Consider the following 25,747-nt stretch of genomic DNA (forward strand, 5'->3'; position numbering starts at 1 on the left):
TGTGGCCTAATGTATGTATAATTGGAATCTCCAAAGCCGAGGGCAAGAATAATGACCAAAATCTCTAAATTTGATGAAATTCTGTATCCATTGATACAGAAATCTCAATGAATTCCAAGCATAAGAAATACCACTCCTTGTCATCCAGGTTTTAACTGAAATGTCCCCACCTCAAGTAAACCTTGAGAATCATCATATGATTATCTTTCCTAAATTCTTTACTTTTTATTGCATATCACTACCATCACCCAACATAAGTTCCAAAACAGGGCTCTTGTCTGCATCCTTTACCATTGTGTTCCCAGAGCTTAGCAGAGTACCTAGTACTGAGATGCTAAACACAAATTTCATGTATTAATGACTTAATCCATTTAATCCACATAGAACTAAATTCCTATTTTAAAATCCTTCTCAAATGATCAAAACCATTCTTTTTGCATTCCCAACATTTGCTTTTGCCCCCAGACTAATACAATGTTGCCACTGAAGAAGATGGAACTTATTAGTAGTAAATTTTTGGCCTAATAGTAAAGTCACCTAACTATTTCTTGAAGAATAACCTGCAAGGACTCATTCCTTCCAGTCCAGGTTGACTCCAGGTAAGGTTCTGGCAACACGAGTGTCAAGCTTGGTGTACAGCTTTCCAGAGAGTTCTCCTCTTTCATAATATCAGTATTTTACTGCACAGCTATTATGGGCAAACATTATAGTGTACATACATTATCTACTTAATATACAATGAGGTAATACATAAGGAAACTGAGGCCTAGGAATGTGAAGTAATGTAGTCACACAGCTAGAAAGTGGCAGAACCAGAATGTAAACTCAAGTCTGTTTGACTCTAAAATGCTGTTCTTTATACAATGAAATTTAAATTGTTATAAAATTATAGCTAAGAAAACATACATCTTGCCAGGAGAGACACAAACTTTCAGTACTCTTTCCATCTGATAAAACTAAAAAGACTGAATTCTTAATATGTATACTTCATAGCTCCATCACACAGGCACTATTGTTGCCTAAAATGAGACTCAACAACAAACACCTGTCAGGCAGATAATCAGGCAGAATCGTCCTGATAAATATTTCAAAATAAACATCATAAACATGGTCACAGATTTATACAAAATTACTCAAGATCTCAGGGAGGACTTAACAAAGAGACAGAAAACCTGAAAAAGAGCCACTCAGAGCTAAAGGAGACAGTATCTGAAATAAAATGTACAATGGGGGGGTTTAAAAGTAGATTCCATCATGTACAGGAAACAGTAAGTGAAATGGAAATTAGAGAACAGGAAAACAAAGAACCTGAGGAACAGAAAGAACAAAGGAGCAGTAGGCATGAAAGAATGGTAAGAGAACAATGTGGCCAATCCAAATGAAACAATATTCACATAATAGGGGTACCAGAAGGAGAAGAGAGAGACAAAGGGATAGAAAGTTTCTTTAATAGGCACTCAGGTCAAGAGGATTAAAGATGGCGGTGTGAGAGATGAGACAGAGGCTTCCTCCTAAAACTGCATATAATATGAAAATATAATTAATACAACTAATCCTGAAAGAGCAACAAGAAAGAGGACTGTGCCAAACTGCATACACCTGGAGAAAAGAATAAACCTCACAGAACAGGGTAATGTACCAAAGCCATGACTCAGCATGACCCAAGCCCTTCCTCCACCCCAGCTTACCGGCAAAGGAAGAGAAATGGAGTGGGGAGGGAGTGGAGGCCTGGGACTGCTGAATACCTAACTCTGGAGGTCTGTTCTGGGAGCACAAACCTACATTTCATGGTGCTTTCATGGTACTCTTGTGATTAGGGGGTTGGAAAGCTAAGGCAGGCAGAATACCTGGAGAGAAAGAGACTTCAGCTGCTTGTGGAAAGCAGGGATCCATAGCCGGTTGCTCTGGGACAAAAGAAAGGTGGGCAGTCTGAGAGACTTTCTGACAAGAGGGCTGCTAAAGACATAAGGATTGTACAGAGCTTACTGCTCAGGAGAAAGGATAGACAAAATTGTCCAGGTACACTCTGCCCAGCAGGTTGGGAACTTTCTCCATCATCAGGCGCTCCAGCTCCCTGGCTGGCTACACAGCTCAAAGGACCTCCTCCATGATACACAGCCTACTGTGACTTTCACCCAGGCAGCCCCACCTGGCTTGCAAACCGGCAACCCTACCCTGGTGTTAGGCCACCCAGAGGGAAGCCCCATCTACAGCAACTGCAAACGCAAAGCATAGAGGCTTACAGTTGTGTGCTCAGCCCACTGGATCTGGCAGTGGAGAGAGGCATAGCAGCTGGGAAACAACAGTTCTTTCCTCCCCCCACGCACCAATACCGCTCTCCCACGACCCCTGACATTGCTTCAGGGGCTGAGCAGCTCGAGAGAGTAGAGCTTTTGGGCACTAGAGGGCACCATATACAAATGTGAAACACCAAAGTAACATGGTTCAAAGTAAAATAATGAATACAACACATGACAAAGCTTCAAATGAAATTGACCTCATGAATCTTTCTGAAAGGGATTTCAAACTAAAAATCATTAACATGCTCATGGAGGTACAGAAAAATATTCAAGAACTCAGGAATGAATTCTGGTTAGAGATCCAATCATTGAAGAGCACAATGGAGGGTATTAAAAGCAGATTAGATACAGTGGAGGGGATGGTAAACGAAATAGAAACTAGAGAAGAGGAACAGAAAGAAGCTGAGAGAAAAAAAGGATCTCTAAGAATGAAAGAATATTGATAGAATTGTGTGACTAATCCAAACAGAAAAATACTCACATTATAGGGCTACGAGAAGAAGAAGAAGAGAGAAAAAGGGATAGAAAGTGTCTTTGAGGATGTAATTGCTGAAAACTTCCCCAATCAGGGGAAGGAGATACTCTCTCAAGTCATGGAGGTGCACAGATCTCCCAACACAAGGGACCCAAGGAAGACAACACCAAGACACATAGCAATTAAAATAGCAAAGATCAAGGATAAGGACAGACTATTAAAAGCAGTCAGAGAGAGAAATAAGATTACATACAAAGGAAAGCCCATGACACTATCATCAGACTTCTTAGCAGAAACCTTACAGGCCATAGGGAGTGGCATGATGTATTTAATGTGATGAAGCAGACAGGCCTCAAACCAAAATCACTTTATACGGCAAGACTATCATTTACATTTCAAGGAGGGATTAAACAATTTCCATATAAGCAAAAGCTGAGAGAATTTACCTCCCACAAACTATCTCTACAGTGTATTTTGGAGGGACTGCTTTAGAGGGAAGTGTTCCTAATGTTAAACAGCTGTCACAGAGATGATAAAACCACAATAAAGAAAGCAGAACAGTTAATTACTAAGCAAATGCAAAATTAAATCAATGACCCCCAAAGTCAGTCAAGGGATAGTCAAAGAGTACAGAATATGATACCTAACATATAAGGAATGGAGAAGGAATAAAAAGGAGGAGAAAAAATAGAACGTTTAGATTGTGTTTGTAACAGCATATTAAGTGAGTTAAGTTACACTCTTAGATAGTAAGGAAGTTAACCTTGAACCTTTGGTAACCATGAATCAAAAACCTGCAATCGCAATAAGTACATACCTATCAATAATCACCCTAAATGTAAATGGACTGAAAGCAGCAATCAAAAGACACAGAGTCACTGAAAGGATAAAAAAACAAGACTCATCTATTTGCTGCCTACAAGAGACTCATATTAAAACCAAAGACATACACAGACTAAAAGAGAAGGGATGGAAAAAGATATTTCATGCAACTAATAGGGAGAAAAAAGCAGGAGTTGCAGTACTTGTATCAGACAAAATAGACTTGTAACCACAGAAAGTAACAAGAGACAAAGAAGGACATTACATAAAGAGGTCAATCCAACAAGAAGCTATAACCATTATAATTATCTATGCACCCAACACAGGAGCACCTACATATGTGAAACAAATACTAACAGAATTAAAAGGGGAAATAGAATGCAATGCATTCATTCTAGGAGACTTCAACACTCCACTCACTCTGAAGGACAGATTAACCAGACAGAAAATAAGTAAGGAGACAGAGGCACTGAACAACACATTAGAACAGATGGACCTCACAGACACCTACAGAACTCTACACTGAAAAGTAGCAGGATACACATTCTTCTCAAGTACACATGGAACATTTTCAAGTATACAGCATATACTAGGCTACAAAAAGAGCCTCAGTAAATTCAAAAAGATTGAAATTGTACCAACCAGTTTCTCAGATCACAGAGCTATGAAACTAGAAATCAATTATGCAAAGAAAATGAAAAATCCCACAAACACATGGAGGCGTCACAACATGCTCCTAAATAACCAATGGATCAATGACCAAATAAAAACAGAGATAAAGCAATATATGGAGACAAATGACAACAATAATTCAACATCCCAAAATCTGTGGGACGCAGCGAAGGCCGTGCTAAGAAGAAAGTATATTGCAATACAGGCCTACGTCAGGAAAGAATAACACCATATGAACACTCAAAACCCACAATTAACAAAACTAGAAAAAGAATAATGAATGGGGCCCAAAGTCCATACAAGGAGGGACATAATAAAGATTACAGCAGAAATAAATAAAATAGAGAAGAATAAAACAACAGAATCAATGAAAGCAAGAGTTGGTTCTTCAAGGAAATTAACAAAATAGGTAAACCTCCAGCCACACTTATCAAGAAAAAAAGATTCAACTCACATAGACAGAATCAGAAATAAGAAAGGAAAAATCACTATGGACACCACAGAAATACAAAGAATTATTAGAGAATACTATGAAAAACTATATGATAACAAACTGGATAACCTAGAAGAAAAGGACAACTTCCTAGAAAAATACAACGTTCCAAGGCTGACCAAGGAAGAAACAGAAAATCTGAACAGACCAACTATCAGCAACGAAATTGAACTGGTAATCAAAAACCTACCAAAACTCCTGGATCAGATGGCTTCACTGCCAAGTTTTATCAAACATTTCATGAAGACCTAATACCCATCCTCCTTAAAGTTTTCCAAAGAGTAGAAGAGGGAATACTTCCAATCTCATTTTATGACTCCAGCATCACTCTAAAACTAAAACCAGGCAAAGACACCACAAAAAAGAAAATTACAGAACAATATCCCTGATGAACATAGATGCAAAAATACACAACAAAATATTAGCAAACTGAATTCAAAAATACATCAAGAGGACACCATCAATAAAACAAAAAGGTACCCTACAGTATGGGAGAATATATTCATCAATGACAGATCCGATAAAGGGTTGACATCCAAAATACATAAAGAGCTCACGCACCTCAACAAACAAAAAGCAAATAATCCAATTAAAAAATGGGAAGAGGAGCTGAACAGACAGATCTCCAAAGAAGAAATTCAGATGGCCAACAGGCACATGAAAAGATATTTCACATCGCTTGTCATCAGAGAAATGCAAATTAAAACCACAATGAGATATCACCTCACACCAGTAAGGATCGCCACCATCCAAAAGACAAACAACAACAAATGTTGGCGAGGTTGTGGAGAAAGGGGAATCCTCCTACACTGCTGGTGGGAATGCAAATTAGTTCAACCATTGTGGAAAGCAGTATGGAGGTTCTCAGAAAGCTCAAAATAGAAATACCATTTGACCCAGGAATTCCACTTCTTGGAATTCACCCTAAGAATGCAGCAGCCCAGTTTGAAAAAGACAGATGCACCCCTATGTTTATCACAGCACTATTTACAATAGCCAAGAAATGGAAGCAACCTAAGTGCCCATCAGTAGATAAATGGATAAAGAAGATGTAGAACATATACACAATGGATTATTCAGCCACAAGAAGAAAACAAATGCTACCATTTGCAACAACATGGATGGAGCTAGAGGGTATTATGCTCAGTGTAATAAGCCAGGTGGAGAAAAACAAGTACCAAATGATTTCACTCATATGTGGAGTATAAGAACAAAGAAAAATGGAAGGAACAAAACAGCAGCAGAATCACAGAACCCAAGAATGGACTAACAGTTACCAAAGGGAAAGTGAATGGGCAGGAGGGATGGGAAGGGAGGGATAAGGGCAGGGAAAAAGAAAGGGGGCCTTATGATTAGCATGTATAATGTGGTGGTGGGGGCATAGGGAGGGCTGTGCAACACAGAGAAGACAAGTAAGTAGTGAGTCTCCAGCATCTTACTACGCTGATGGACAGTGACTGTAATGGGGTTTGTGGGAGGGGGGGACTTGGTGAAGGGAGGAGTCTAGTAACCATAATGTTCTTCATGTAACTGTAGATTGATAATAAAAAATAAATAAATAAATAAAATAAAAATACATCAAGAGGATCACCAATCATGTTCAAGTAGGATTTATTACAGGGATGCAAGGATGGTACAACTTCGAATATCCATCAATATTATCCACCACATACAGAAAATGGACAAAAACCACATTGATCATCTCCACAGATACTGAAAAAGCATTTGACAAATTCAACATCCATTCATGATAAAAACTCTCAACAAAATGGGTATAGAGGGCAAGTAACTCAACAAAATAAAGGCCATATGTGACAAACACACAGCCAACATTATACTTAACGGTGAGAAGCTGAAAGCTTTTCCTTTAAGATTGGGAAAAAGACAAGGATGCCCACTCTCCCCATTTCTATTCAATATAGTACTGAAGGTCCTAGCCACAGCAATCAGACAACTGAAAGAAATAAAAGGCATCCAGATTGGCAAGCAAGAAGTTAAACTGTCCCTGTTTGCAGATGACATGATATTGTACATAACAAACCCTAAAGAATCCACTTCAAAACTACTGGATTAATATCTGAATTGAGCAAAGTTGCAGGATACAAAATTAATACACAGAAATCTGTGGCATTCCTATACACTAACAGTGAACTAGCAGAAAGAGAAGTCAGGAAAACAATTCCATTCACAGTTACATCAAAAAGAATAAAATACCTAGGAATAAACCTAACCAAGGAAGTGAAAGACCTATACTCTGAAAACTACAAGACACACATGAGAGAAATTAAAGAAGTTACCTATAAATGGAAACACATCCCGTGCTCATGGATAGGAAGAATTAATACTGTCAAAATGGCCATCCTGCCTTAAGCAATCTACAGATTCAATGCAATTTCTTCAAAATACCAACAGCAATCTTCAATGAACTAGAGCAAATAGTTCTAAACTTCATATGGAACCAAGAAGTCGTCAAATAGCCAAAGCAATCCTGAGAAGGAAGAATAAAGCTGGGGGGATTTTGATTCCCAACTTCAAGCTCTACTACAAAGCCACAGTAATCAAGACAATTTGGTACTGGCACAAGAACAGAATCATAGACCAATGGAACAGACTAGAGACCCCTGATATAAACCCAACCATATATGGTCAATTATAGTTGATACCAATATATGATAAAGGAGTCATGGACATACAATGGGGAAATGACAGCCTCTTCAACAGCTGGTGTTGGCAAAACTGGACAGCTACATGCAAGAGAATGAAACTAGATTATTATTTAACCTCACACACAAAAGTAAACTCAAAATGGATCAAGGACCTGAATGTAAGTCATGAAACTATAAAACTCTTAGAAGACAACATAGGGAAAAATCTCTTGGACATTAACATGAGTGACTTCTTCATGAACATATCTCCCCAAGCAAGGGAAACAAAAGCAAAATGAACTCATGGGACTGTATCAAACTAAAAAGTTTCTGTACGGCAAAGGACACCATCAACAGAACAAAAAGGCATCCTACAGTATGGGAGAGTATATTTGTAAATGACATATCTGACAAGGGGTTAACATCCAAAATACATGAAGAACTTACATGCCTCAATACCGAAAAAGCAAATAACCCGATTAACAAATGGGCAGAGGATATGAAGAGACAGTTCTCCAAAGAAGAAATTCAGATGGCTAACAGACACCTGAAAAGATGCTCCACATCACTAATCATCAGGGAAATGAAAATTAAAACCACAATGAGCTATCACCTCAACCAGTAGGGATGGCTAGCACTGAAAAGACTAAGAACAACAAATGCTGGTGAAGATGTGGTGAAAGGGGAAACCTCCTACACTGCTGGTGGGAATGTAAGCTAGTTCAACCATTGTGGAAAGCAATATGCAGGTTCCTCAGAAAACTAAAAAGAGAAATACTACTTGACCCGAGAATCCCACTCCTTGGAATTTACCCAAATAATACAACTTCTCAGATTCAAAAAGATATATGCACCCCTATGTTTATCGCAGCACTCTTTACAATAGCCAAGATATGGAAGCAACCTAAGTGTCCATCAATAGATGAATGGATAAAGAAGAGGTGGTACATATACACAATAGAATACTATTCAGCCATAAGAAAGACACAAATCCTACCATTTGCAACAACATGGATAGAGCTGGAGGACATTATGCTCAGTGAAATAAGACAGGTGGAGAAAGGCAAGTGCCAAATGATTACCCTCATTGTGGAGTATAACAACGAAGCAAAACTGAAGACACAAAACAGCAGCAGACTCAGAGACTCCAGAAAGGGACTAGTGGTTACCGAAGGGGTGGGGTGTGGGAGGGAGGGAGAAGGGGATTGAGGGGTATAATGTTTAGTACACATGGTGTGGGGGATCACGGGGAAAACAGTACAGCACAGAGAAGGCAAATAGTGAATTTGTGGCATCCTACTACACTGATGGACAGCGACTGCTTTGGGGTATGGGTGGGGACTTGATAATATGGGTAACTGTAGTAACCACATTGTGTTTTCACGTGAAACCTTCGTAAGAGTGTATATCAATAATACTTCAATAAAAAATTTTTTTTAAAAAGAATGAACATATTTTCAGTAGACCTCATCTAATTATGGAATCATTTATAGGTATTAGAACAGAGCATATTTTGGATTATGTAATTAACTTACTATAATTATGATCTTAGGAATCTGATGATTAAATTTCTTCAACATCATGGACAAATTACTATTTTCTTAGACCATTACAACACACCTAGACAAATTCAGCTTTATAATGATAGCATATAAATGTATCTATTAGAGAATACAATTTTTAGAGAAATTTGTTAAATAGGTTCCATCACAAACAGAAGCCTAATTTGCCTTCTTCCAAGGAACTTTTTAATTAATCCAATGACTTAACATTATGAGCACCTGAAATAAATTACTTTTCTACATTGCAAGCTCCAGCCTAGTCACCAGTCTCCTCCCCTTATTGTATCCAATGACTGTTTTAACATGACTTTCCTCTAAGAGTCTACAGCTTTAAATGGGTAGACTCTAACACCAATAATTCTTTAAAGATGCCTACTCCATAAGCTGCTCTTGATTTTTCTGAGGACTTACATATGTCCACAAGCATTTTTACTTATTAATCACTTTTTTCTCAAAATGAAAATAGTTTTCTTACATTGGGTTTCAAAGATAAATCACATTAGCATTCTTGGGAATATACTTTTTTTACTAGGACATTAAAATGTATACAAGATAACTATAGTAGGACCTCATGTAAATATGGGGATTGAGGGAAAAGGAATTTTTAGGAAAAATTCTACATCCTACCTAAAGCACCTCCTAAACTCCCTCTGCTGGCTACCACTTAAATAAAAGAGAAAAAAAAAGTCAGCTGTTTTTCTCTTGGGAGATGATGGGAGATGCAGAATAATGCTGACAATGCTATTGTTGAAACCTAGAGGGAAATTCTCTTAAGCAAAGGTTAAGTCTAACTATTTTAAGTCTATTTTAAGTCTACTTTCCCCAATAAGGCTTTAGGACTTCCAATAGGTTTTGGCTAAGTGGGTGGGGAGTCCAGGGATATTACTGCCATTTTTGAATATGTTAATCATTAAATCAATATGCAAAAATGCAAAAGTATTTGGTATAAAATAAGTAAACTATAAATGGTTATCATTTAACACTAGAGAAATTAAGAGTTTAAATCCATTTCACAAATTTCACCAGAACAAAAAGATTATACCACACTAGTTAATCTATTAGTTTCAATATTAAGGTTTATTTTTTCTTCCAGAGTGAAGTTAAGTAACACTTTAAATAATTATCAGGATGTGTAGGTGAACATCCATCCAGATAAAACATTACTGCTTAAAAGTGGCTATCTAAGAAATACTTTGCACATAATAAATATATTTTATGTTTAGGCTAACAGGCACCATCTTGAACACAGAAAAAGTTTTCTTTTTTAAGCAATTAAATAAATTACATTCAAGAAAACAAGGTGTTTATATCTGAAGTATGATATATCCTTAACTGTTTTTCTTCATATAGCACCCAAATTTCTAAACTGTCTAGAAAGTATCTCCAAAATATAACTCATACCTTAAGTCATAAAAATAAGTAAAAAAAAAAAATCAATTTAAGACTAAATTTACATTTATATTCTTAATTTCCCATTCAATAAAATATCAATTGCCAATTTATTAAAAGTAAATGAACTGTATATATGCAATCTGTTAGTGATGAAAATCTGAAATATATATTTTTAAAAGTCACTCTTTCTCAAAGTATTTAAAATATTGCATCTCTGGTGGCAAACCTGAAAACTAACAAGCATTTTATTTACCTAGTTTTCATACTTGCATTCCCACCCTTACTCCTTTATCTTTTACAGCCATCCAGCTTTTTTCTTTTTTTGGTAAATACACTTATATCCCAAACACAAAACACTGACAATACTCCTTGAAAAACAAGGAAATCCCAGAACAGTCCAAGCCTATAGCTTTGCTCCAGAAGTGTAGCACAGGCTAAGTGATAGGGAAAATACACACACACACACACACACACACACACACACACACACACACACTCAATGGCCCTTATTGATACAGTCAGAATGCTCCTGAGAGTCCATAACTGTTTTGATAATTTGCTGATGTAATCCTGAAGAAAGTTTCAACACATTTTGCAGACAAATATCAGAGAATAAGTCTTTGATTGATCATTTTTCTATTTATTTCTGCCAAGGCGACTGAAAACACGAAAGCCTTTTCATCAGAGAGGTTAGCATAGATGTCAATTTCCTTTTCCTGTTTCTCTGTTAAAAGAAAAAGGCAAAGCTTAATATAAAGGCAGAAGATGAAGTAATTCTTTTAAATGTAAAGCTTTCAAGTATTTCTTTAAATGACAATATTATACAAAGTATATTAAATGTTATAAAGTATTATGCCTCTGAATTGAATTTCTTTTTAATTTCAAAGAAGTTATTAATACCATGAACTAAATTATAAAACTAAATGGAGACTAGATTTGTATACAGTCATATAAATATCTACATAATTTCTGGAAAATCTAAAATATTGCTTTTTTCTAACATGAGCTCATTGTCTCAATCAAAACTAATTTTCTCCAGATGGTCCCTTCTGAGTATCAATAGTGCCTTTATGAACATATTAACTTCTTCACCTTAGCTCTGCTACAGAAAATAATAACCAACTTTTATCTCTATTTTTCCCCTCCTGATTTCAAATGTAATCCAAGTTCATGGCAGAAAACTGAAAAAATACAGAAAAACAACTAAAATCACAATTAACATCTTTGTGTACCTTCTTCCAAATTCTTTTTTCAGGCTACCATGATTCTACTTCTGTCTGTTTCATTTTACTCTGACTTTTTATTCAAAGTTAAATGTGTATATAGTTTACAGACAAATCCTTTTTACAAAACTTGTTACAAAAAACAGAAGTCCTCCTCCCCTCACTGCACATTTCCCACCCTCCACAAATGCAACTACTTTTTTTCAGTTGTTCCTTCTTGTTTTTACCTGTCTTTAAGTAATATTTTTATATGATGCTGCTACTTGGTTTTTTGGTTTTAGGCATTACTGACTTTCTACCACAGAAAATTATGATTTTACTGTTTTCCATCTCTTGTCCCCACCATACTCTTTCCATCCCATTTTCCTATTATAGTTATATCACAATTTGCTGAGATTTATATTCATTCTTTACATTATTCAGACTAGGTAAATTATTTCATTTTTCTTGAACACTGTTTTCTCTTGAGATTCTCTTTTTTCATCTGCTCACTTTTCATTACTAGTTGAACCTAAACTCTCCTAGTTATATAAATTTTCCAGAATGTTTCACATATTAAGTGTTAAATCAATTTTATCTTCTTGAAAAAACCTCTCGAAGTCTTTCCATCTGTTCCAATCTGAAATGGTTGCTCTATAGGCCTATTACATAATTATCATCTTGGGCTCTCTTTCAGCATCAGGCAGGAAATTCTCATCTCTTGAGTTGGACCCTATGGTCTGGATCCCAGGATACTTTCTTGGTTTACTTCTTCATTTTGATGGCATTTATCTCATAGTAGCTTCAAGCTACAGGTAGATACAGGTAGCAAATTTTCTGAGACCCTGAATACATAAATTTCCTCTTAGTATGATGAAAGCAAAAATTGTTTTTCAACCACTGGTGCCACTGTTAAGAAAACTCATTACCTTTTTTAACAGATTTTTTTAAATTATTGCTAAATTTACATATGGCAAAACGTACAGATCTTAAGTGTACAACTGGATGATTTCTCACAAACATATATCCATGTGACTCACACCACAATCAAGATACAGAAAATTCCTCATATTCCTTTCCAGTCTATCCCTCACCAACCACCAGCAACTGATGTTGTGATTCTATTACCACATATTCATTTTACCTGTTCTTGAACGTCATATAAATGGTATCATATAGTATGTACTGCTTTATTTCTAGTGCCTTTTTCATTCAATGTTTTTGAAATGCACTGATGCTGTTTACATAAGAGTAGTTTGTTCTTTGCTGGGTAGCATTCCACTGTATTAATTCCAATACCATTTTGATTTTCTTTCTTTTTTCTCTGAACACTTGAGAAAGATTTTTCCTTTGACCAAAGAGAGATGATTTATGATGATATGCTCTGATATCTCTGACATAATCTCTACTTCGTATCTGTTGGGTGGGGAATTTGGTGGGCTGTTTCAATATGGAAACTCACTGTCCTTCAGATTTAGGAAAATTTCTTGAATTTTCATTGATAACATCCTTCTCCTTCATCTTGTATATTCTTTTCTGCAACATCACTTATTGATAGATGATCTCAAACTGGTCCTTTAAATTTCTTATCTTTCTGATTTTATCTTTTCGTCTCTTTTCCTACTGTGTTATTACATTCTGGTGCATTTCTTCCATTTTGTCTATAAGCCTGTTAAAGATTTTCATTTCCCCAAGTCATATGTTTATTCACATACTTTTTAATTAATATTTTTTAGTTTATTTTCAGGTATTTTTTTTATATCTGCCATTTCCTTTCAAATAATCATCTTGGTCTTATTTCATGACTACAATACCTTCTCTTGCTAGAATATTAATAACAGTTTAATCTTTTCTTTTTTCCTTACAAAAGAAAACTATCCAAGGTTTTTTTCCCTGTTGATTTGGTCTTAACTTTTCATACAAGACTCTTTCCTCCATGTATCTGGGTAATTCTTGGTAATATGCTCATATTTAAGAATAAGACCAAATAAAACAGATTAGCTCATGCACATATATGGAACTTGACTGTAGTCATCACTTCAGAATGAGCTATCTGGGCCATTTCTTTGTGAAATCCCTTAAGCATCTTTATTTTAGGCCTTTCCTCTTAGGCTCTTCATATTCCCCAAAGAGGATATCTCTAATCTCTTACTTGGAATATAAAAGCCTGTCCAGAGAACTCAGTACTTACTATATCCCAATTTTCACCTGATCATCCTGATCTTAATACAGTACCCTTGCCCTAGACCAGAGACCATTTTGTCTAAAGGATAAATCTGGAAGGAGGGGAAGACAGGGTAAACAGCCCTAGCAGGCTATTAAGATACTCTTTCAAACAGTCTAGTTTTTAGCCTCACCTTCACCTCTATATTTCCAGACATAACTGATGCACAGATTCCTGACCTTAAGGCAGTTGTGTAATAAAAATCAGATTCTTTCTTAGCTTTCCCCAAGGGAGCTTACAATTTAGGTCTCATGAATCTGTTAAAGCAGTTATCACTTTCCAAAAGTTTGCTGTTTCTCCCATTTCTTGTTCTTGTGGGATTTTGTCCTTAAAACAAAAATTCCCTTTACTGTCATTTTACTAGGATCTGGGGAGGATGCAGAGCTAGATGTATTTATTCAATATACAATCTTTAACATGAAATCTACATTAATTCTAAATGTTCATTTATAAAATATTGAGAATTACCAAATATAATCAGTTAAATTGTCCTATATTACTATACCCAGAATAATCGTAATCCCCTCAAATAAAATGAAAATTTATCTTATACCACCTAAAAATTGTTGTTTGACTGTTTTTATGGTTTTATAAAGACATGTTATTTAGGTGTCTAACAAGCTTTCTTTTTCCATTCTACTTCCTATTCCTTTTTTCAAAATAGAGAAAGCAATAAAATCAATTGAAAATGTGTTTCCTTATTAAAGGCAAACATTGCTTTAAATTTTTCAAGTGCCAAAAAGCAGGGAATCAATAAAAACTGAACTAATCTAAATAGCTACTTAATACTAAGAAGTATATCAAAGAAGTCTATTCTAAAATACACAGACATTTCAAAAGTTCATACTTCCTATCTGTATTGTATTTAGAGAATATGGTCTGCTTCAAGGTGGCAAAATACAACCCAGGGGCCAAATCTGGCCCACCACCTGTTTTTATAAAGTCTTACCAGAACACAACATAACCAATCTTGCATATTGTCTATGGCTACTTTCCAGCTGCAATGACAGAGCAGAGTAGCTGTGACAGACACTGTATAGCCCACAAGCCTAAAATATTTATCTGCTCTTTACAGAAAAAGTTAGCTGACCCCCCTCTCCACCTACATTAAAAGATTCCAGTTTATTCTACAAAAATTCCTTTGAGTACTTTCATGTTTGTATTAAAAGCAAACAAATTAAAAGCACATCTTACTCTAGAAATAGTTTTCCAGAAAACTTTTATTCAACAAAATACCTGAAAAAAAATTTATAGCTAATTCAAACTCTTTTTTCAAGTTAACATGAAAAAGTTCAAATCTGCATATACAGAGTCCTAGCATAACTATACAGATTTCATTTCCCCAACTAAAAGACTGCCATTATTATCTGTATTCTCATCTTCTCTCACCCACCATCAGAAACATTCCTTCTCCATTCTTTGGGTTATATCCCCTTCACTTCAGCTGAAAAAAATGTTTTCTGAGCCAAGCAGTATTTCCCGTTCCTTTTTTTTTTTCTGTTGACTTTTCTTAGTTTTCCTTCAGAAGTCTTTAGCATAATTTTTTGATCATCCCACTGTTAATGAAGCAATTCAAATTGAAAAAATAACAAACTGGAAAGAGCAGCATAAAAGGAAAGAGGAAAAAGCAGTAAAATTACCCAAGGAATTAAGGAGTATCTAAATACAGTCTTCATGAAAGACAGTCAAATATGACAGAAGCCTTATTCCTTTACCCAAATACTAAGAAATCTTTAATTCTGATAAAAGCAAGAGACACTTATGCCAATGAAGTTATGCCACTAACAGTAGTACCTTTTTTCAAATAAAGGCATACAAAACAGAAATGTTGTGAAAATTTCTCAATTCTAAAAAATTCTCTATTTTAAAATAGGAGAAATTTATATTTATGCTTGAATACCTAAGACTAATACCTGAAGAAAAGAAAAGCATAACTCACAAATAACATGAAAAATTATAAATGCTCTTCACTGAAGATGAAATTATTTTGACACAGTTTTTAAAGAATTATAAAGAGCAATTATTCATTTTTTTCATTAATGACTGGCTAGAAAACCTCAATTTTAAAAAGATATTCAGGGGATTATGGGGGTCCATCATCCTATTCATTCTACTCTTGTGTAATCTTAGAATTTTTTTTTTAAAGATGTGTAAGTCAAGGAAATAGAAGATGAAGTTTTAGTTAATAGTTAAAAACAAGTTATTAGTAGATATACTACTTATCAGAGGAAAGGAGAAGTTCTGTTAAGAAGAATGTAAGTATGTTTTGGACAAAGAATAATTTACCTAACTATCCAAAAGCTGCCTCAAACTAGGGGACACAAAATGAGCAATTTAAAAATTAGAGTAACTTTTAAAAACTCATAGTATAACAGTTTGAAATAAATCTTAACAGAACTCACTTACCTTAAGAAAAAAAAAATTCAACCATTTTAACCATCTCCCGTTGTTATAAACAAATTACTATCTCTAAAATCTTTAATCATCAGTTTATAGAAAGGTGAATTTTACCTAACGTAAGGCCTTAGTACTCCAGTAAGAATTAAAATTATGTTCACTTTTTTAAACAAGCATCTACCTTAGTGGAAATATTTTCAAAGTAAATATGAGTCATGATTTTAAGTCCAGGAGTTCAATGCCTACCAAACACTTTCTTCACTACCACCTAATAATACCTTAGAAAAATATAATACTTGAAAAAAATACTTCTTGGATTTATTCATACCTCTTTCTTCCTCATGTTTTTTGGCAGATGCACTTTTTGGTCTTCCTCTTCCTCGTCTGATATGATCTGAATGGCTGTTACTTCGAGACCTCTTTCTGTTTTCTAAATCCTTATTTACTGTAGAATTTATCTTCTCTCGCCTAACTCTCTCTGTTCGCCTCCTCTTGGCCTCATGCTTGTTTTCTGTATGGATGAAATAAGCAATATATTTTAAGGCTTAGCATGAACTATTTGCCAAGTTCTCATTGTTTTCTTTTTCTTTCTAAACAGTTGTAGGGTTTGCCACCTGGTGTATTTTATAAAACAACATCTATGTTCTTCACATCCACATAGGAAAAAAAGAAATTCAACAGAATTCAGATCCACATTAACACATGAGGTAGGAGGAATTGCGTACCAAGACAGGTTTATTTGGCACATTTAATATCAGCCTTTAAAAGTTCACACAATTCCACAGTGAACTTTTTTCTTTCTCTCTGCTTCCAAGCTAAAAATGGTGAAGTATTAGAAAAAGAAAAAAAATTTTCCATTCCTTTTCACCCCTACTCAAATACATCAAATAAGCAGAAACAAAACTGACCTTAGTAAAAAGCAAAAAGAAAGCATCCATAGAAAATATACAGTACTTGGGAAGTAATAGTTTTCACTTTAGCCACAGATGAAGTCATTTCTGACATTCTAAGTGTGTGGCTCCATAAATGGAACAGCAATAGGGTAAGTTACTCAATATGGTGATTTAATTAGTGTGAGAAGCTATCCCTCTCTAAACAAATCAAAAACAAAAACAAAAAACACTTGCTTTAATACATACCTGACCTCAAAATAACACAGAGAATTTCCCAAATGCCTAAAACCAGGGTGGGTAAAGAGGCAAAATAAATCAGAAAATTCATATCCTAAGAATTAAGGGGAATAATTTAAAAGACTGTAATATAAGTATATACGTAATAGGTTACTATAGTTTTTTTTTTTTAAGTAAAATAGTAATAGTCATTTCCAAATACCACATCTTTGGAGATTAATTTCAGGTCTCAGATAAGATATATACCCAATGATGCAAGAACATTTAATTAGTCCAGATTGCAAGAAAGTTATTAAAGACAACCAGGGTCTCGTTAAAGGACTCAAGCGCCATCTTGATGAGGCTCCCTAACCATATAGGACAATCTGGGAGTTAATAAAATAATAACTGTAGTAGACTAAAACATCAATGTATTTAAAACCAGGAATACATGACAATACAAAAACAAAAGAAACAACTACTTGGCCACCATAGATTCTAAAGAACCAACTCACTAAAACTTAAAGAGAAAGAATAAAGCATTTACCCTGCCTTTTTTATTCAAACTGCACCAATCACTGGGTAATCAAAGGGCAGATGAAGAGAAGTTTCATCTACATGCCAAACATCAACAGTTGCTAACATCACAAAAACAATGATAAGCAGACTCCAAATGCCTCTTGATAGAAATACCTATTAAGCAGTTTTGTCAAAAAGAAAAAAATATCATTAAGCCCCTTGGATCCAAATTACAATTTATAGGAAAAACAGAAGTCTTTTGAGAAATGTGTTATTATAAACCAGGGAGACCTGAACATCACATCCAAATATACAGGCAATACAGTTTCTTTAATATACAATTTGCAAAGAATGGAAGAGAAAGAAAAAAGCTAAAAAAAGATATTACCCATATGCAATGTGTGGACCTTATTTGGAATCTGTTTTTAATAATCTTAAGACCATTTATGAGAAACTTGACAATTGCAACACCAGATGGATACTTGATATTAAGCAATTACTTTAAAATTTTATTGTGTTTATGTTTTCTATCTTTTAGAAACATATAATGAAATATTTATAAATGAAACTATGTAATTTGCTTAAAAATAATGTGCAAGAAAAGGAGTTGATGTGGGTGTGGGTGGGGCACAGCATTGGCTATTGCCTACTATTGTGTATGGTTAGAATTTCTCAAAAAAAAGTTGAAAGAAATAGCATAGGTAAAGCTTTTTATAGTATGCCTTTTAAAGTTCAACACTGAATTTAGGTTTGTTCCTCCAGCTACCCACTCATCTCTGCAAACTTATTCACAGCCAAATTCTTATAAAAGAGGTCTGTATACTCTCTGCCATCAATTTCTCACCTTCCATTCACTCACCATTACAGTGTAGTTCCCTACTCAATGAAACTGATCAAGGACAAAAACCTGTTATCAAATATAATAAACACCTCTCTTTAATCATAGTTACAGAAAAACCTGAAAATCCTGGACTGGATTGCTGATGGAAGAACCAAGCGTCATTCAGAGGTCTTGGAGTGTTGAGGTTTTAATTTTACACCAGAGGGCTCATAGAGGAGTAATCTCCCAAGGTCTGAGCACCGAAAAAAGGCAAGGGGAGCAATATATATCTTTCTACTTCCGTATCTGCAACATTTCTATGCACACAGCAAACGAGCAAGCAAGGGGGAGTAAGTTTAGGGAGTGAGGTTAGGGAGTAAGTGCTGGGGAGTAAAGGGGAGGAGGAAAACGGGAATTTCTGCTGTCTTTGTTAACTAGAGAAGCAGAAGGGAGCCACCTGGACTAGACTGCTGTCCTTGTAAATTTTTCCCTATCAATATTAACATCACCTCTCCAAAATTCAACAAAGATTACTACTCTTTTCTTTAAATTATTTCTTCGATTGATTTTCAGGCTTTCCAGGTTTCCTACCTCAGCTTCTCCCCAAGATTCTTTCTTGACTCTTAATATTAAAGCCCTAGTTTGTGTAAGATAAATTCTAACCGAAATAAGCAGGTGACGAGAGGCAACAAAGTGCCAGGAAGTTTATTTGAGTGCAATTCCCAGGTGATGTTCCCTGGTCTGGCTATCACAGGCCGGGGAAGTCACGCCCAGGAGGGGAGGCAGGGAGTTTTTAAGAGAACAGGGAAGGGAGGGGGAAGTGGGCCATGCTAGGGGTAGGTGGGGAATTTTTATTGGCTCAGGGTCAGGTGATGGACAGCCAGAAGTCACTTCCTTCTGGATGGAGGGGGTCTGCACCTGGGGTTTGTCTGCACATCATGGGACTGGAATTTAGGAAGAGCTGTTTATTCCTTCCCCATATGGCACAGAGCTATTTGGCACTGTCTCTGCTCCACCTGCACTGTCTTCGCCCTTCCCTCCAGTGCCTCCAGCCTTACATTCCAGCCTTTTGGTCATAATGGGTGATGACTCGATCTGGCTACTTCTGGCTGACAAGAGGCATGGTGGGTGGGTGGATGGGGTTCTTAGCATGTAGTTACATTGCTCTGACTGCAAATATCCTGCCATGCTTTATCCAGAGGCTCTCACCCTATTCTGTCTAAGCCTATGGTTTCTGTCTCATTCTCTCCTCTACAGATAGAGACTCTAGCTGCTGCTAGGGAAAAGGGGCAACGACCACTCTGGCTGCTTCATGCTGAGAGGGGGGGCAGTAAAGGGTGCATCTAGGTTTCCATCACTGGTCAGTTGAGAGGGCCTTGGAAGGTTGGCACTTCTATTCTGGGTTTCATTTCTATTACTATTTGCAGTTTTGTGGCTTCTAGGCAAGATAAAACAAATTGTGTTATTAGGTTAAGTAGCAACATCTGGAGTTGGATTTTCTATTCTGGAAGGATAAACTTGATGAGATTAAGAATGCATGGCTGAATATGAGAACTAGAAATATGAAGAGTCTAATTGAGAATCATAGCCAGGCATCATGGGGAAACTAGAGTTCTGGATCGAGTTTACATCTCAATGACTAGTATTAGGATTTAGTATAGAAAAGACTGCATTATTGAAACAATACTTTTCTCTAAAATCACTCTCATTTTTATTAGAAGTAGCCAGATTAAGAAAATAATTAACAGTTGGCTTGATTATTTGCATGCAGCAAGAAGAGTAATTGATTATATGGAATCTTTTAAATGTGCTCTGCTGGAACTTTTTGTAAGGAATTCCAGATTGAACTTTTAAAGGCCTCTCGAGGCCAGACAGCCAAGCCAGACTTGCCATCAGGTTGTGCCTGCAGTACCTGTACATTTGGGTGAATTCCTCTCTTCTTGAGGTTCTCAAGACATTCCTGAGGTTCTTGCACCTGTCAGGAAGTGACCTTCCTTATTCACTTGGTAAGGCTGCTGAGAACTCTATAAGCAAGGTACTAGGCCAGTTCTTCTAAGGGGCTTTGTTGGCTTTAAAAAGTCAATCTTAGTTTCTTAAAGCTATCTGTTCATACCTGAGTTTACACACGTGTTTCTCAGGTATGACATTCCAGTTAAAGCCTTGGTAATATAACCAGTGTTTTTAATTGGTCCTCTTACAAGGAAAGCAGATTCCTATTGAACTTCTGCAAATAAACATATTGCCATGAAATATAAAAATAGTCACTGAGAGTTTTTAAATTCTGGAGGGATTAGGTAGAGAGAAAGATCAAGTTTCAATTCTGCTTCTAAAGGCAGTCATTTACTAAACTGTTGTCAGCTTAAGAGAAAAAGCTTAAAACACTTTATCAACAACATTTAAAACAAAAAGCCACAAAATCATCTTCCTTAGTTTACTTAATTCTATGTAACTGATGTTCTGCTGAAATCTAGTTTTTTACTAGTTTAGGAGTAATAAAACAGTAAGTATAGGTGACAAAAGACTTACAAATGACAATGGTTAAAGATCTGATGAGAGCTTACTGTAAGACAGTTGTTGTAAGCAAATTTGGATATTTCTGTAACACAAAACATTCAGTAACAAAGTTTAGCATCATTCTTTTTGACAGTGCTTTCTAAGTAAATATATATCAGACAAATAAGCCAAATTAGCCAAATATTTTTCCCGATGAGAAAAAATTCTTCTGACATGTTCCAGCGGCCCTCTGGAAAAGATCAGAGTTAACTAGAGGTAAAAGCACTTTTTTGAATTTGATTTTGGAAAGTTGTCAAAAGAAAGTTTCTTTGGCATTTGCTTAAATAGGATTATAGGTTGCCATGAAGAAATACTTATCCATTTAACCAGAATGACAATAAAAGATTTTAAAAGCAAATACAGAAGGTTACACAGTTATTAGCAAAGTTTAACATTTAGTCCTTTGATATTAGAATCTCACTTTCTTAAATACTCAGACAATTCATTGAGATTTTAAGCATAAGAAACTATGTTGATAAAACAATTAGAAAGTCTTTTGCAATCTTTCAACATTAAGAGCAGACTAACAGTTTAAGAAAACTGTCTTTTTAACTGAAAACAAAATTCTAATTTTGCTGTGTACTTGATATCAAGACTCACTTGCTTTAATTTCACATAGCATGACTATATCAATTTTTTCACAAGCTTTCTACAACTTTCCCTTTACATTCAGTGTTCCTTCTCTTTAAATAAATAGCTGTACTTTAGAACAATTACCTTTTTACCCTCAACAAAACGAATTTCCATTTTTTATACTTTCTCCTACTAAAACACACATCTTTAGCATACAGAAATATTTTCCTTATTATATTAAGTAGTTTTCATTAGAACTTAAAACTATTACTTTAACTTTCAGTGACCACTGAAAAATAGGCCACTGTAAACTGTTACACTAGCATTCTTCAGATTGATACATCTATGAACATATATTATCATTTTTGGAAATGTGCTTTACAGCACAATTTCTCATTAGGCACAAAATATGTCTATATAACCTAGCAAACTTTAAGAATTTTGGTTACCACAAAAATTATCAGGCTGTTTGCATATATATATATATATATATATATATATATATATATATATATATATATATATATATACTGTTATACAGTTATACATTAATACAGTATTATTATTAAGATGTTTATTTGCTACACTTGTTTACTTATTTTTAGCAACCATGCTAGATTACTTACAAAACTTTTACCAAACAAAGTCAAGCTTTTCTTTAAGCATCTTCTTGAAATGTTTAACAGGTAACATCAACTTAAATGACTTTAAGTAAACTTAGGCAGCTGAAACTACAAGGACATGTCTGTTTCAGTTAACTTAAATTAGCATTAATGCTTAATATTTCTTATTAGATTTTCTGGAAGTTTTAGAATGCCCAATTTTCACAAGCGCTTGTTTTTAAATCAATTTTTATTAATACCATCTGGAGGTAGGAAAATGTTTTTCATTTACACACTTAGACACACAAACATACAAATTGAGACATAACGACTACAGTTAGCAACACTTTTCATATAAAAACATATACACAGACAGACAAACTGATATAAAGATTTGAGTTACTGATATTTAATTGCTTTCTTTCTTTTTAGCTTCTGGTCCGTGGCTTCTAGAACTGAAGAGTGGGAGGAGCATGTTCTGGTGGGTGAAGAGGGTGGTGAAGGCAGAAGGAGAGGGGGAGGGGGTGGTGCAGCCACCGGAAGAGGAGAGGAGCAGGAAGACGGCATGGTTGAGAATGTAGGACTTTAAGATGGCAGCAACACGGGGGAGGACAAAGAACTTAAAGATGGTGGCGGAGAGGGGTGGGGGTAGAGAGCTGTGAGAGGTGGGACACTAAGGTCTTCTGGCAGATCTGAAAAGGAAAAAGGACTGGGCAGAGTAAGAGGCTGACAATCTTTAACTGGAGATCGGGCCAGGAGAATCTGAGTCATTGAACACTTAACATAAAGGTCTGGGCAGGAGCACAAAGTCCAAAAAGCCTACGGGATTTCACTCCACTCTCTGCTCTGGTGGCAATAATTAGTCAAGTTGGTGAGGAGGCCAAAACTGAAAGTTCCCTCAGGGGCCCAGTGAGATTGATTGTCCAAGGGATACTGAGGCCTGGCCTCAGAGCAAAGAAAGACTGGCTTCCATTTGCAAATTTCCCAGGACAAATATAGAGTAGCCAAATTAGAAATGACCGCAACGGGGTCTGAGCCTCCACTTTTGAGGAGGGCTGGTTCTCCATGTCTGTATCACCTCCCCAACTAATCCCACTGAGAGGAGCACCCAGCATCTCAAGTGTGCCAAGTCAGGGGAGACATCCTGGGAGCCTGGGTGAGGGATGTCTCCCACACCGCAGGGCCAGGGGCAGGCTGGATGCCCAAAGAGGGTGGGCTGGATGCCCTAACCTGGACGGGACGTAGCTATGATTTCGAATGGACCAGGTGAAAACAGGTTAGGAAGGGAAACACACAGGGGGAAACTGAGGGACTCACCGGAAAATAGTCCACGCAGTGGAGAGCAGGCTGAGGTCCCGCACTCATGCTCCTTCCCAGGTTCAGCACCAAATGTAAGATAAATTCTAACTGAAATAAGCAGGCGACTAGAGGCAACAAAGGGCCAGGCAGTATATTTGAGCGCAATTCCTGGGTGATGTTCCCCGGTCTGGCTATCACAGGCTGGGGAAGTCACACCCAGGAGGGGAGGCGGAGAGTTTTTAAGAGAACAGGGAAGGGAGGGGGAAGTGGGCCATGCTAGGGGTAGGTGGGGAATTTTTATTGGCTCAGGGTCAGGTGATGGACAGCCAGAGGTCTCTTCCTTCCGGATGGAGGGGTTCTGCACCTGGGGTTTGTCTGCATGTCATGGGACTGGAATTTAGGAAGAGCTGTTCGTTCCTTCCCCATACGGCACAGAGCTACTTGGCGCTGTCTCTGCTTTGCCTGCACTGTCTTCACCCTTCCCTCCAGTGCCTCCAGCCTTACAGTTTGTTCCGAGCCTTCTTCTCTTACTTACATTCTTTCTAGATGATTCACAGACCCAAAACATTACACAGTTGTTACGGCTCCAGAATTATTACTTTCAGCTTTGACAAAGCTCAAGACTGCCTACCTCACAGCTTTACTTAAATGTCTCACAACCATTACAAATATATTAAAAAATAACTTGATTTTCCCTCCTCCAAACTTTATTACTAAATAGTACCAATCAGTTGCACAAGCCAAACAACTTGTAGTCATTTGTGACTCAGCTTGCTCCTTCTAAGATCATCACAGAGGTTCATAGGTATTCCTTCAAAATATATCCCCAAGTTTTTCTTTTCTTTCCACCTCCATAGGCAACAGACCAAATGCATTCCCTACATAGCTACCAATATTATCTTAAAAAAAAAATCAAACTGTATAGTTCCCATGCTAAAACCTTTCATTAGCTTTTCACTCTACTTAAAATAAAATCAGTTCTTTTTTTCCCCACCATCATCATGTGTGCTGTTGACACTGTTCCTTGCCACATCTAGTCACAAGACTTTAAGGATCAAGTGATTCCTGGCCAAGAAACAAAAGCAGAATCATCTCATTCCCGAGTGCATTCAGGTGAAAACTGGTAATAAAACCTGGTACAACTCCAAAAGGGAGAAGAACAAAGCTGAGTCTATAAGGAATTACACGAGATGGCACAATATTTAAGCTGTATCAAGGTCACTTGCTCTTATCATATCATTCTGTAAACATACTACCTGGATAGTTTGCTGGAAAATGTTATTTTTCTTTGTTTATATGCTTCTATACTAATCTGTTGCTTCAGCAATAAATTTGTGAAACCTTCTGTTTGGAAAATATATAAGTAAATAAAAATAAATAAGAATAAAAATAGAGGAGGGGCGGAAGATGGCGGCGTGAGTAGAGCAGCGGAAATCTCCTCCCAAAACAACATATATCTATGAAAATATAACAAAGACAACCCTTCCTAGAATAAAGACCAGAGGACACAGGACAATATCCAGACCACATCCGCACCTGAGAGAACCCAGCGCCTCGCGAAGGGGGTAAGATACAAGCCCCGGCCCCGTGGGAGCCGAGCGCCCCTCCCCCCAGCTCCCTGCAGGAGAAGAGCAGGCAGAGCGGGAGGGAGACGGAGCCCAGGACTGCCGAACACCCAGCCCCAGCCATCCGGGCCAGACAGCAGGGCGCTCGATACTAGGAAAATAGGGCAGCAAGAACAGTGAGCAGGCACTGGAGGCTGGGCGACAGAGGACATAAGAAACGCGCGCGACCATTTTTTTTTTTGCTTTTTTGCTGTTTTGTTTTGGCGAGCGCTTTTTGGAAGTCTTAAAGGGATAGGGACCCCAATACTAGGGAAACAGGGCAGCAAGACCGGTGAGCAGATGCCTGAGGCTGGCGCCAGAGAATAAAGAAAAAAGAGCGGCCACCCTTTTTTTTTTTTTAATTTAAAATTTTGTTTTTCTTTTTTTCTTTGCAGTTGTTGTTTTGTTTTGGCGGGTGCTTTTTGGAAGTCTTAAAGGGACAGGGCGGGACACTTAATCCAGAGGTAGGGAATCCGGGATCTCT

The 25,747-nt window shown here is 36.7% G+C and overlaps 1 protein-coding gene across 4 annotated transcripts in view; it reads right to left on the bottom strand.

The window, feature by feature from the left end:
* Window positions 1–10,031: 10,031 nt before the first annotated feature.
* Window positions 10,032–25,747, bottom strand: part of C15H16orf87 (chromosome 15 C16orf87 homolog) — a 153,559-nt gene continuing 137,843 nt past the window's right edge. For 2 of the 4 annotated variants that reach the window (XM_036911050.2, XM_036911030.2), the window contains exons 3-4: window positions 16,513–16,695; window positions 10,032–11,085 (exon numbers count right to left, since the gene is read on the bottom strand). In XM_036911050.2, the coding sequence (XP_036766945.1) occupies window positions 10,967–11,085; window positions 16,513–16,695 (302 nt within the window). In that variant the 3' untranslated portion in view covers window positions 10,032–10,966. The other 2 variants (XM_036911039.2, XM_057493218.1) reach the window with 2 other exon arrangements.

This window comes from Manis pentadactyla, chromosome 15, assembly GCF_030020395.1.
Source record: "Manis pentadactyla isolate mManPen7 chromosome 15, mManPen7.hap1, whole genome shotgun sequence".
Lineage (NCBI taxonomy): Eukaryota > Metazoa > Chordata > Mammalia > Pholidota > Manidae > Manis > Manis pentadactyla.